Raw genomic sequence first — 14,310 nt, 5'->3', positions numbered from 1 at the left:
TAACCCAATTAATTTAATTTTTATTTTTTATTTTTTTAACAACAAAGAACGTGAAGCCTACTCAAATTGACACTGCCATCTAAGTAAAGCCACAAACTTCTTTAATTAATTTCAATTTTAATCACGAGATAAAATTATACCTAATTTTTCAAATCAATCGGATTTTTATTGTCAAAATTAAAAATTTTGAATAAAATCATAAAAATGCAAAAAGATTTAATTTTTTCATGTTAAAAGACCTTAAAGTTATCATTTTATTAAAAACATATACCTATTTCATTTATTTTTTTAAAAAAATCTTATTAATAATATATTAATACTTTCACATTTTTTATATTTATATAATAAACATCTCTATGTCACATGAACTCTTATTAGGGATATAAATTCTAATTATTATGGTCCTTAAAAATGGCACAAAACTTAAAAATGCAAATTAAATGCATAAAATCCTGTAATTTACAAGTCACATGAATTTCCCAATGGAATCACTCTTTAATTTAGGAAACCATGGCATCTGCAAGGTCCCATTTGAACTCTCTTCAAAAGAGTTTCTATAAATAATGACAGACTTAATTATGGGATTAAAACTCTGAATCTCGAGCCTCTTAAGTTGCAAACAAGCAAGAACTAAGGACCAAAAGACACGCCATTTGGACCAGAGCTTGTTCTTGTTCTTGTTCCTCTTATCTATGTGGAAAGGATGGAGAAATTAGTCATCTTGCTCCTGATCTCTAATCCATTTTGTGGCCACCCATTTCTCCCCTTTAATAACTGGACAGCTTCCATGCAGAGACGCCTGCAAGAACAGTAAACAATCTGGGAGATGAGGGCATGGATGTTCAACAATGCAAAGAAAACCAGCGAGATGCTCCTAAAGCTGGGGTGAAAACAAATAAAGTTTCCCATAGAAAGCAACAGTTCCAAGCATGAATGGTAGAGCATAATTCCAAGCTTTGCTGCTAGTATCAGCACGGAGATTCGAAATTCTTAATAATTATTTAGCTAATATTGGCAATGAAATAACACCTTAAACACAAACATTTTTATCGGGTGATTTAGCAAAGAGGATTTGAGGATGAGATATTTGGAAATTGAGGGGAAACTGAAGGCCGTTCACTTGCTCACCTTGTCATTCCCCATTGCGGTACCAACTTGGCAATATCACATGAATAGCAAGGAATTTAATGTAGCTCAGTGTTTTGGAAATCAAGCCTCTAGATTTATTTTCAAGGCATTCTTTTGAGGAAGCATCAAGCTCAGAAATGTGTAAACTACAAGCTATGAATCAAAAGACCAATTCCATTTTTTGGGAGGCACGGTGGTTATAACTTTAATTTCCCAGTTACTAGAACGGGAAAAATAACAAATGTGTAGAGTTCCAATTAGATATATCAGAAACCAAACATATACCTACCTTGTCAATTGTACCATTTGGAAACAATGAATAAAACAGAAGCCCGGCTCCTCGTTGTGGTTTCACTTTCAAACCAGTGCACTTTTCATAGTCATATTCCTTTCCCGTGTTCGAGCCATTCTGAAGATCGGAAGAGTCCAATGGTTGTGCTATCCGGCAGGTGAAACCAATAATGAAAAAAAGTGAAAAATCCTCTGATCTTACCTCAAAAGGGAACATGGTCTCTCCACCTTCTTCCACATCAGATAAATACAACAAGAAGGAAGCAACCTGCATGACAGCTAATCAAACATCATATGGTAATACGTAGGCAGTGATACGTTTAGTATAAACCAGCATCCACAACAAATTTAGCAAGACACCTATCTGATATAGACCAACATCTGACAATACACTAATAATATGGACTTCATAATCTGCACAATAACAAGCAAGCAAGCTGCACTCACAAGTATTTCATCACACATCATCCAATGACTCTGGGACTGTGAAAGGTTTAATACAGACCACTGCCCACAAGAAAATTAGCACAAGGGATATCTTATACAGACCAACATCTGACAGGCCTTTAATAGTATGTCCTCATGAGTTGAAGATCATAAGGAGAACAACAAAAACTAAAACAGCAAGACTTATTTCCCGCTAGGTGGGGTCAGCTTCATGGATTCTCTCTCACCAATCATTACCATATCTTCTGTAAGCCATGCAGATTATAAATGACTTTAGCAAAAATATCAAAAAGAGCCCATGTCTGAATAATTACTCTTCTCATCTTTTGCAAAAAAGTCTTATGTATATGAGATCTGGAGATTAAATCTTCACATCCAATTTATCATGGGTGCCAGACGACTGCTATTAATGAGCAATTGGAGCGATTTACATTAAAACATCTCATGTTTCTTCTGATAGCAGCAGAAGCTGTGGCTGTTGCATAGAATGCAGGACATCATGGTTAAAGAGAACAGCCATAGGCGCAGAATTTCCATATTCAATCACTCTAATAACAAGAAGTTTAAAGGAAATTAATCTTAGCTTCCTACTTGGCCAATAATGAAGATGGTCAGATAGTATTGTACCCTTTGGCTCTGTTGTGGGCCATACTCAACTGGGTCAAATGCATCAAAATGAGAAACATATCTCTGTCCAATCTCATAGCGTAAAATATTGAATGCCTGCAATATGGTGACATTCTGTCATTACTCACACTATCTCAGAATGGACCTGTAATGGAAAATTAACTATTTCAAATTTCTAATGCAGGGAAACAAAACTTGGGCATGCATTTGGTTTAAGTATAGTCTTGTCCTAGTAAAGGAAAATACATAAAATTTATTCAAGCAAGTTAGAAGTTGAAACATATGATAAGCTAAACATGAACATGAAAAAGAGGAAAGGACTGGTAAAGAAAATATCTAAAAGATTCTGAATCTAAATTGTGTCTTAGCCACCACTGCAAGTTTACCAGATGGAATTATTCATCCATGCAGACATGCATAAAAATGGAAGTTTCTTCTTTTTGCAGCTTTTTCTCCAATGCAAGTTTACTTATTTCCCTTTCTAAGGCCCCAATACTCAACCTGCTACCAGACTTGTAAACGGATCGTGTCTGACACGAATCCAATCTGGATCCATTGTTCAGACCCAATCCACATATTCAATGCATCTGAAGTCAAAAGATCAAGTTGTTCCTTAGATCTGGTTAATCCAATCCAAGTTCAACAAATTTGATCAGTAGGCTCAATTTGATTTTTTGTAATTTTGAGGATATGGCAATGCATGAAGACATGTGGAGGTCTAGAATTCAAGTGGCTGACTTCACCAAGGGGGATTAAGGCTTGGAATTGTTGTTGTTGAGCGAATGTGACAATCCTATTTCTTTTACTTTATATTTTAGTTTGTTATGTTCAAATGTTAGGAAGAAAGATAAATAGAAAAGAAAAGGCAACAAGAAAAGAGAATGGACAAATAAAAGCTCCCCAAACAAAGCACAAAAAAGCTGTTTTGTTCTCTGTTTTTTTATTTTTCAAACAGAAATCAACATTGTTCTTTTGTTTTTCAATGAATAATATTAGGAAAGTGCATTGATCAATTAGAACCCAAAACAAAACTAGTGAAATGTAAAGGGTGCCCTTTAAATGTATAACTTTGCTGCTTAGCAAATAATTTGGTTTTTCATTTTGTTTAATTTCGATTTGAACTCAAAGAGAAAAAGAATCGAAGATTGAAAATTTTTAAATGAGTTAAAATAAAATAAAATAAAATAACTCAAACATATAGGTTTACAATAGTATTTATATGGGTTAGCGTTATTTATCTCTGCTTAGGGTATAATGTATTCTTTAATCTTATTTAGGTTCTATTTTATGAACTTAGAGAGGAAAAATGTTAATTAAAGATAGAAATATTTTAATGAGTTAAAATAACAAAATTCAAAAAAAAAAAAAAAAAATACATGTTTATCATTTTGGGTTGGCATATGGGTTGGATTCCTGATTGTTTCATATCAGGTTTGAATAAGATAGTCACAATCCAATTATTACCAGTTCCAAATTGGGGTCCATACTTCCTAGATCCAGACCATTTAGAAAAAAACCTACAAGGAGAAGCTAATACAAACTGAAGGAGGTGAAGCCAAGACATTACAACAAAAAAGTACGAATTCTATTGAAATTAGAAAAGTAAAGCCAAGACATTACAACAAAAAAGTACGAATTCTATTGAAATTAGAAAAGTAGTTAAACAATAAGTTGCCAACCAGAATCATACTTCCCCATATCTACGAGGGAACATTGTCGCTCTTGCAAGTTTCTGCTCAACAACTTCCAAAATTCCAGTCCTGTCCTCTGATGCACTAATAAATGTGCCAGAACTGTTGCCAAGCAAATTATGAGCTAAGAATAATCAACTCATCAGTCACCAATGGTTATTTCTCAAAAGTACTCACAAGTAAAAGACACATTCTGCTGGATATAGAAACTACTAGATGCGTGCAAGAAAACCATATTACTGCTCAAAAACTAACCTCCAGATATTTAATTATAGAATCTGTAAAATGTAAACAAATGATACCATCAATCTAAATGCCAGCTAAAAGTTGTCAATAAACTTGATACAACTCCAAAAAGGATGTCATCTAACAGGTGAGATCAGAGCCGAAGGGAGACTTAGATTACAATGTCTTTCCACAAATAAACAAAAAAACGAAAAGAAAAGAAGCAAGTGGTTCATTCCAAAGGTGAAGATGGAAAAGAGAACAAGGCATGCTTGATATATTTGTTGATTTTTCATTCACACAGGATGTTTGTAGCACAAAATGCGTGTTCCATCATAATATTAGAATAATCAGATTTTTTAATTTTTCTTCTGATGGCACAAAATTATCTTTAAAAACTGAAACCAGTCTTCTGATGCCATTATAGTATCACCATATTACTTCTGTGACTCAAAAATTTCTACTCAAGATTTCCTTGCCAAATTGTAGTCTATTTTTGAACTTAAAAGCGTATTGGGTGCAATAAGCTGATAAATAGATCGATCAAATGCTATCAATTTGCAACTCAAACCATAGCGAACTTGGCATCATAGATTTCAAGATGAATAATTTAATAAGAAGAAGCATAAATTACATTACTTGCTGCATTTCATGAAATGAAATATCTTTACAGAAGACTTGAAGCAGAAACTTTCTTGAATTTATGCAAAAATCACAACAGAAGAAGGTTTTGAAATGAATCTTGTAGCATGGTGGCTTCAATTTCATTAGTAATATATATCTGACCTAGTTCAGAAGGTGCAAGATATTGTAATGAACCTCTAAAGCCATACGTGATAACCACCTAAATACTAAACCATAAAAATATTTTAAGTTTCTTCAATATTATGTAGTTGTATCTTACCTGCCTGCATTAAGGAGAAGACATAACTGACCCTACAGCAACCTTGCTTTAAGGCAATGGCTACATGTCATGGTCCCAGATATGGACTTTGCAAATTTTATGATTTATTTTGCAGAAAACAGAAAAAATTAGCAACTTTTTCGTAAGATAACAGAAAACCCTGATGTTGATTAAAACACAGTAAAAATCTGTCAACATTGATAACAGGTGATTTAAGATGAGTACACAAGCAGGTGATGGCAAACATGAAAATGATGGCAATACAATCTGGAAGAACATGGACTTGTTAAGAAAGCATAAAAGTTGCATTTTCCATGTGAGAAGTCAACAAGATTACGTTCCAACACACATAGATAGCCAATCCCCATAACTAGGAAGCTTAGGCAGGGATAAATTAGTGAGGGCTGAAAACAATAATGATAACAATAAATATACACAATCACATGGACTTTAAATTGCTATGCTCCGAAACGTACAAAAATATAACATTCATGCTTAAATGTAAAGACAAAAACTGTCAATAGACTTGCTTTCCAATATGGATTCATTACAGAGTGGAACAGAAGACATAAGACTGACTCAATGCAAGTTTTAAGAGCCAGGACCAAATGCAATTAACTGCATTGCTTCTTGCAGGTACCATAACCTATTGAACAGGTAATCAACCAAAAATCTTCAAATAGTGGCACACTTTCAATTAAGAACCTAAAACGAATGAGAAGAGCAAGAATCTTAGAATGCAAATAAAAGATACCTTGTTCTTATTCCCTTTGTGCTCTCGTCAGTCTCTCCCTTCCGCAAAGCCAGCGTTGATGGTTTAAGCCTTGACTTTGCCATTTCTATTATGCTTTGGCACTGCTCTACTGTTGCAAAATTGGGAAAAAAGAGTGCTCGTGGTTTCCAGCTTAACACCTGCGCTCAATAGTGCAAAGGTTCGACTGTATGATCTCATCCAATTCCAACACAACAAAAACAAGAACAAAGAAGTTCATTATGGCCAATAACACAGCTGCAGATATTGACAAATTTATTTTCAATCAAGATCAGTAGTCAGTACTCTTCTTGAGTGGTGCACTGTTTCTTAACGCTGTGTTCGCTGATCAAAATCAAGAAAACTGAACTGAAATTTTAGGCCTCAAGCAAGCATTCAATCCAAAGTAACCACATATTTGACTATATTTTGAACCAAAAATATTCGAGTTCCTAAATCATCAAAATCGATAAACCGCATGGCCACTATATCCAAACCTCATACAGTAAAATAGATATGAATTAGGTAAACACAAACTGGATTGAAACGGGACAGGAAGACAGCGCCAAGCAGAGCACCTGGAAGGGAATAGCAGCAACCCCAGACTCCCCAGTTTCTCCATGCGGTAACGAATCCTCGTTCTCCACTGATTCAAGCAATCTCGGGCCCGATCGAACAATCGGCACATCCTGAAAAGAACAATTCAACACACATGCAATATTTAAACACGTACAAATTGAAATATACATATGTGTGCGCGCGCGCGCGCGCGTATACACATGCAGACCTGAAAGAAGAGAGGGGATACAAAGAACCCGGCGAGGAAGAAGAGGGAGCAGAGGAGGAGGACGGCCGGAAACCCTAGCTTGGACTTGAGGCCCCAGACACGCTTCCCTCTGGATTTCATTGTTCTATTCGGACCTGATCAACAATGTAAAAGGGCTTAGTTTCCTGATTCTCTCGATCAGTTTTCGTTTTTGTTTGGTTTTTATATCAGTTACAGAAAGAGAGTTCAGAACCACTAAACTGTTCTTCCTCTCTCTAGCTCTTCTGTGATTTGCTCGTCCATCAGTCCATCTCTGGTCTACATTTGCCGGTTCAAGACTCGACAAAACGCGGTAATGGCGGGAGTTTTTTGTGCTTGACGTTGAAAACAGATAAAGATGCCAGCGGAACCCCTCTGGCCTCTGCTTCGTACTGTTGTTGTCGCCATTTTGAATGCGTCATTACTGTAACTCCAAGTTTTGTCGTTTCACATACTTTATGTAAAGCACAATCAAATGGCAGACTGGCAATGGAAATCAAATACTCCATTCTTGCAGAACTTTTTCTTGATTACACAGTTCAGCTTCGGGTTCGGGCATCAAATCATAACCCCTCATGAGAAGGAAAATCTGAAAATGCCACCTCAAACGGGCACGCATTTGATACTTTTTAACATTTCTTGGGAGAATCTTGAAAGTGATTGCTGCACGAGGATCGACAGCATAATCATGTTATGGCTATCTTATCAGGATTGTGTCGGAACATGGACTTGTCTCTAGAAGAGAAATTTGCAAAAATAACACTTTCGGTACTAAACTTTGCACAAACAAGACTTTGAAAATTTTTACAAAATTAAGATTTTTAAATTTTTATTAAACAAAAATGCCCCCATTATATTAGATATAGTAACTTGTCTTATTCGTACTCGCGGTCAATTTCTCTCACTCAGTATTTCTTTCTCTCTCTTCATCTAGGGAAATTTGAAAAAATATGACTGTTAGTATTAAATTTTTAAAAAATCCCCTATTTTTTAATTAGCTCTCTTTTATTTTTTTCAATGGCATTTTTTTCTCCTTGCTGAGAATATTTCTAAAATCCGTCATATATAACGACTGTGCGTCTTGCTTTCTCCACCTAAACTATTATTTTATTATATTTTTTTATTTTTTTACTTTCTACAAGTTTTTCATCAAACAAGTACAAATGTTGTCCAAATATATAAGTTTTAGATTTTGATTCTAGATATTTGTTGTAGATATTAGTTATTGATAGATATCAATTCAAAGATATCGATACAAATATATATGTTCAAAAATATTAGCGCAAAGATATCAATTCAAATATATCTATTGATTAAATATATATCTGTTGATGCAAAGCATCAGTATCAACCTACAGCCACAGATCAGCGCTCGTCCTCCAAATGACAAGAACCCCACTGCACTTATAAGCTCAGTGGTTGCCTATTGGGTAATTGATGTGGGATTAAGAACCGGTGCTACAACACCACCACCACAGCCTCCCCCTAAGTGTGGTGGCGTTCTTGGGCGAAGACCATCTTAGGAGTGACAAGCGTGGTTCGGCCAAGGCTTAAGGCCTAGGGTTTCCCACAGACGGCGCCAAATGTTAATGCAAAGCATTAGCATCAGCCTACAGCTACAAATCAGTGATGGCCCTCCAAATGACAAGAGCCCTACCCCACTTATAAGCTCACTGGTTGCCCATTGGGCAACCAATGTTGGATTGAGAACAGGTGCTACAGCACCACCGCCACAGCTTCTGTGTTATAGATATTTTTCACACCACTTCTTATAGGCTAGACTTAGTCCAAAAGGCCGGCCCAATCGCCTAGAACCCAGTAGGCTCAGTTGAGCTCGTCAGGCAAGCTCATACATCGCTGAAATCCGAACTCAGATCGCGAAACTAAGCGAGCTCCCAACAACGCTTCCAACGAACTCTCAACGATATACTCAACGAGCTCCCAGTAATGCTTCAAGCTCGCTAGCCTAACCAGTTGACTGCACTCTCACCCTGCAATTAAAACACAAAACAAAACACAATAAAAATTTTATATTTTATTTATTTATTTAGGCGAGAGGTTTATACTCGTCAGTGTACGAGTGCAGTTGTAGTTCAAATTTAAATTTATACTTTCTGGATAAGTCCAGGTCGTCCACTGAGAGATTTATTTATGGCAAAAGAAAAAAAAGAATGTCACACACACGCACACGCATTTAGATGGATTGATAACATGATTTTTTTAGATAACAAATACTAGAAAATAAAGCAAGACAGAAGTTGAAATAAATACTAAACGTGAGAATATGAAATTGGAAAGTACTTGAGTTAAGACAATTTCAGTGCCAACCCGTTGATTCCCAAATATTAGCATAAAAGATTAGCAACATTAATTTAATTTCAGATATGAGGATTTGTTATTAAATGCAATTAAAGATAATGATAGCTCTAGTTTAAGCAATCCCCATACATGATATGCGGGATTCTAATTTAAGAAACTACCATAAATTCAATTACAATTAATACACAAAACAACTAAATTAATCATCCGGGTTTGGGTATGATAGCGTTTCCAGTTCTAGTAACTCTCATGCGTGACATGAAAGCTCTAAGTTAGGCTTACGCTCCAATCCAAACCTAGTGATTTTTCAATAATCAAAACACACTCACATTGAAGTTTAAACCAATGTTACTCATTTAAAGCGTAGCTTTCTTTGGGAATCATTGACGTTAGACACTGTCCTTGCCTTAACCCAAGATTAGATTTAGCTACTCATCTCTATTAAATTAATTGACAACAATTTAAATGACATAATTTAAATAACAGAATTTAAATGACAGGAATTAAAATAGAAGAAACTAACCGGCCATTTAGGCGGTAGATAATTAAAATACAAGAATTAAAATTGCAAGAATTTAAAGGCAAGAAACTAACCGTCCATTTAGGCGGTGAACAATTAAATGACAAGAATGAAAATTGCAGAAATTTAAAGGCACAAATTAACCGGCCATTTAGGCGGTGAATAATAAAGTAATAATAAATGACATAAGAATTTAAAAGAAGAAAGGAATGAAGTAAGATCACAAGAGAGAATACTAAAGAAAAGGGGAAAGAACAAGAACAATTCTCAAAGAGAGAATTATAAGGAAACAACTAAACTTTGATTCAAGAATAATAATCACACTTACAAATGCAATCAAGTGATCTATTTATAGGCCACAAGATGCAATACAAACCACACAATTTCAATTATTCAACTAGACATAATTATATCTAATGGGCACTCACACACTTAAAGTTAAATGGATTTTAGCTATAATACACACCTAATATTAAATGGATTTTAGCTAAAATACATACCTAATAAAGCATTCATAAAGTTAAATGGATTTTAGCTATAATATCCACCTAATAGTTAAGTGGATTTTAGCTAAAAAACACACCTAATAAAGCTCTCACATAAAAAATAAAAATAGATTTCTATAAATTGATTTTTAATCTTCATTAGGATTAAAAATAATCCTTGGGCCTTCTCCAAATAATATTTTCCATGGGTTGCTCAAATTGGGCCTTAATTCTTCATGGGCTTAAATTCTTCATGGACTTTAATTTTTCATGTGCTTGATTTCTTCATGGACTTGAATTCTTCATGGGCTTGATTTCTCCATGGGTTTGATTTCTTCATGGACTTGAATTCTTCATGGACTTTAAGTCTTCATGGGCTTTAATTCTTCATGCCTAAAAAAAAAAATAAAAATAATTTAATATTATTAATAAATTATATATTATATATATGTATTACACATGGTACATATATATATTATATTATATTATATATATTACATGAATGCATATAATGATGTATATGTATTATATATAATTTTATATATTATTATTATTATTATTAAATTTTACTTTAAAATTTCATTTCATTCATTTTTCAATTTAAACTTGCATATAACCATAAAATATATATTAATATCTAATTTAAACTATTTTTAAGATCAAAAGAAGGATATAATTATAACAAAATTTTTATAAAATTAACCACTAATCACCAGTCAGCTCGCATAACAACATTGCTGTTGAATAACCGGAGGCAGTGACCCATCTACTTTATCTGATGCAAATCGGATCCCTGGTAACACGAAGCCCCACTCCTGATTTTATGGAATTGATAAAAACATCTTGTCCCCATGATGTCATTCTTTCACTTTTGTATTATATGTAATTGTAAACACCCATCATTATAAATAAGGGTCAGAAACACCATTGTAGAGAGAAAATGACCATAATAACATACTGTTACTCTGCCGGAATATCCAGAGAACAATCGTGGAGTAGACATCATTCTAGCCGAACCACATAAAAATCTCATGCGTTCATTCTATTCCGTTCATCCTCCTTAAATTTGGGCTTATTTACTCATTGCGGACCTATGAATCACGATCGGCTAATTCTAAACGTCGACAATATCAATAATAACAAAAATTGCACAGAAACATGAAATGATTTCTATTACAAAGTGGATGAAATATACCAAGTAACATTAATTTTCTATAATTTGTTCTTCACTTTTATGGGACACTCTACTTTAAGTGTTATGTATGGACCAAATATATTAACTGATGGTCCCTTAGGGTATGACCACTCAAGAAGGGGATGAATTGAGTGATTAAAATTTTTCTTAATTTTAATAAATATTCTTGAATAATGATTTTATTAAAAAAAATATATTTGATAAATATAAAAAATTATATTTAAAATTAATAATAAATGTAAGCCACAAGATATAACAAAAATAAATACAATGAGGTACAAGACAATTTATAGTGGTTCGGTGTCTTCACATACATCTAGTCCACTCTCCCAAGGTCTAACCACCCTTGGCATTCCACTAAATCAAAATCATCAAGATTTCCATACTAGCTCACATTGGAAACTAGATACACACATAAATTACAATAAGTTCTAGGTAACTACTGCACAAAGGTTTTCTTCCTAACTTACATTGGAAACTAGATTCACCTAGTTTTAACGGATCTAGGAAACCTATACAATACTCAATAATAATTTAAATGTTTATAAATAATTTGTCCACACTTGGACATAAATAAGTAATTAAGAACAAATTATATAAGACAATAATATTTAAATAAATTTGTAAACTCAAATGGAGAAGTTTGGATTTGTCGTAGAAGACTTGAATAACTTTTCTCCTTTTGCCTTGTGGCTCTTCGATGGATGAACAATGAATCTTTGAGAGACTTGGAATGCTTGAAAATCAACTTGAGAGTTTTTTAGAGTTTTGAATGTACAATATGTGCAATAGATACTAAAAAAATAAGTTTGAAGGGTGTTTATAAGCATTTTAGCTACTAAATAAATGATTAATATGAAATTTAAAATTCAAAAAATGTTTAGACTTTATCAAATAATAAGAAAACATGTCTCACCCTTAATTCAAAATAAATTTACTTTTTGCATAAGAAATCAAGATTTGAAAATTCAAATATAACCTTTTAAGACATAAATGATTAAAATAAGAAAACATGTATAAAAGTAATATACTTTAATTTAAAATAAATTTACTTTTTACATGAGTAAGAGAAAACATGTCTAAAACCAATTCTCCTTAATTCAAAATAAATTTACTTTTTGTATGAGAAAGAGAAAACGTGTCTAAAAGTAATTTTCATTTAATTCAAAATAAAGATACTTTTTGCATAAGTAATAAAAACATTTATCAATAAATGAAAATTCAAACATAAACTTTTGAGACATAAATGATCAAAAGTAGGAAACATGTCTAAAGACAACCTTTAATTCAAAATAAATTTACTCTTTGTACTCACTTTTAATTCAAAATATTTTTTTTATATAAGAAAAAAATACATTTATATCATAAAAATATTTTTGTTAATCATCAAAACTTAATTAATATGAGTAAATTGGCTCAACATTAAGAACAACGAGTATCCCCACTTTATTAAAGGTTCGTGTTTTGGACCAAAGATCCAGTAGCGATGGAAACTATTTGGGTCTCATAGTTTTCTGTGTCTCTGAGAGAAATTGACTCTAATGACGTCTTCCATCGTATGCGGTGATGAATGGTGGTGGGGTGAAGGAATAAGGATTAAAAATTGAATAGAATGATGAATTGATGAGGAAGAAAGAGACAAGGGTATTTTTGTCCTTGTTTATTTCAAAAGTCCTAGTTTTGCAACAACAACAAAAAAGTGTTATATATTTCATTATTCTGTCGACAAAAGTCTTATTTTTGCAAATTTTTCTCTCTAGAATCGACTAGGCGACTCCTATATCTTTGCACATGTATTTTTACTTCTTTTTTTTTTTTTAATTCTATATGTAACTACCATTTTTGCTCTCTACACCTATATTGGAAAACACCAAAGGAAAAAAGTCATTTTTACCTTTACTTACAACCACTCATTATCGTCTACGGCCGCCATCAACTCCCATATCCCACCAATCATCGCACCCACTTCTCTCTCTCTCTCTCCTATCATCGTTCCTCACGGTTTGGTTGCGTTTGAATGCCCCCGAACCCTAGGGTTCAAGTGTGATGATGGTCGTCACATTTCTCATGGCCATCAACGATGATAAGTGATACGATCGTCGATGAGAGCTTTGCAGTGATGGGGGATGCGGTCACCGGTTGGACCTTTGCGATGAGGGGCGATCGCCAGTGAGTGCGATGATGGGCGACCTCCTTCATCGCGGCTGCTGACAGGTGCGATGATAGGCGGTCATGTTCCTCGCGATCGCCTATAATGATGGTCGGGTGCGATGATGGCCAAAGATGATAGGCGATGCAAATGGGATGGTTGCATACAAATATATTTTTGAAAAATAATTATGAAATTGTAGAAGGTGGTTGTGGAGAGCAAAAGATGTGGCTTTTTTTAACGTAAGTATTTAATTTTTTATTATTTTAATTATATTCTTAAATTTATATTTTTAAATTAATTTAAGATCTTTGTTTTGATTTCTTTTCATATGACAATTTGAATTGTTTATTATTTTGATTATATTCTTAAATTTATATTTTTAAAACAATTTAACATGTGTATTTTGATATGAACAAAATGTGATGTATATTTTGTCATCTCATTTTATTTTCTTTTTTTATATATAAATGTACAAGAGTTAAATTGACTTGAAATTCTAAATTTAGGGGTGTAATCGAAATAATGAAAAATTCATATTACCACAATAAAAAAATGTCAATGTAAATAGATTGAATTGATTCAAAAATCAAGTTCATGGGTATAATAAAAAAAACAAAAAATTTTGATTGCCACAAAAAAAAATGTGAAAGTACATAAACAAAAATATAGATTTTGCCCTTTTCTTTTATCACTTTTGCATTGATATATTATATAACTATATTAATATAATATAACCTAATTATTATTCTAAATATACCTTATTTTATTTA

At 33.3% G+C, this 14,310-nt stretch overlaps 1 protein-coding gene across 1 annotated transcript; it reads right to left on the bottom strand.

The window, feature by feature from the left end:
- Positions 1 to 412: 412 nt before the first annotated feature.
- Positions 413 to 7,480, bottom strand: LOC127801536 (probable prolyl 4-hydroxylase 9). Its single transcript, XM_052336760.1, has 9 exons — positions 7,092 to 7,480; positions 6,852 to 6,985; positions 6,643 to 6,753; positions 6,068 to 6,225; positions 4,184 to 4,286; positions 2,494 to 2,589; positions 1,622 to 1,687; positions 1,418 to 1,537; positions 413 to 799 (listed from the first exon to the last, which is right to left on the bottom strand). Exons 2-9 carry the CDS (start codon positions 6,969 to 6,971, stop codon positions 713 to 715), a joined length of 861 nt encoding a protein of 286 aa, XP_052192720.1. The 5' UTR covers positions 6,972 to 6,985; positions 7,092 to 7,480; the 3' UTR covers positions 413 to 712.
- Between the last annotated feature and the right edge of the window lie 6,830 nt (positions 7,481 to 14,310).

This window comes from Diospyros lotus, chromosome 5, assembly GCF_014633365.1.
Source record: "Diospyros lotus cultivar Yz01 chromosome 5, ASM1463336v1, whole genome shotgun sequence".
Lineage (NCBI taxonomy): Eukaryota > Viridiplantae > Streptophyta > Magnoliopsida > Ericales > Ebenaceae > Diospyros > Diospyros lotus.
This window is presented reverse-complemented; position numbering and strand designations above follow the sequence as displayed.

Bases quoted from the DNA above. Each gene is read 5' to 3' on its own strand.
- LOC127801536 (XM_052336760.1), bottom strand. From the start codon at position 6,971: ATGAAATCCAGAGGGAAGCGTGTCTGGGGCCTCAAGTCCAAGCTAGGG. The intron at 6,754-6,851 runs GTCTGCATGTGT...TGTTCTTTTCAG, and splicing joins TATCCCCTCTCTTCTTTCAG to GATGTGCCGATTGTTCGATC. The intron at 6,226-6,642 runs GTGCTCTGCTTG...TATTGAGCGCAG, and splicing joins TTGCTGCTATTCCCTTCCAG to GTGTTAAGCTGGAAACCACG.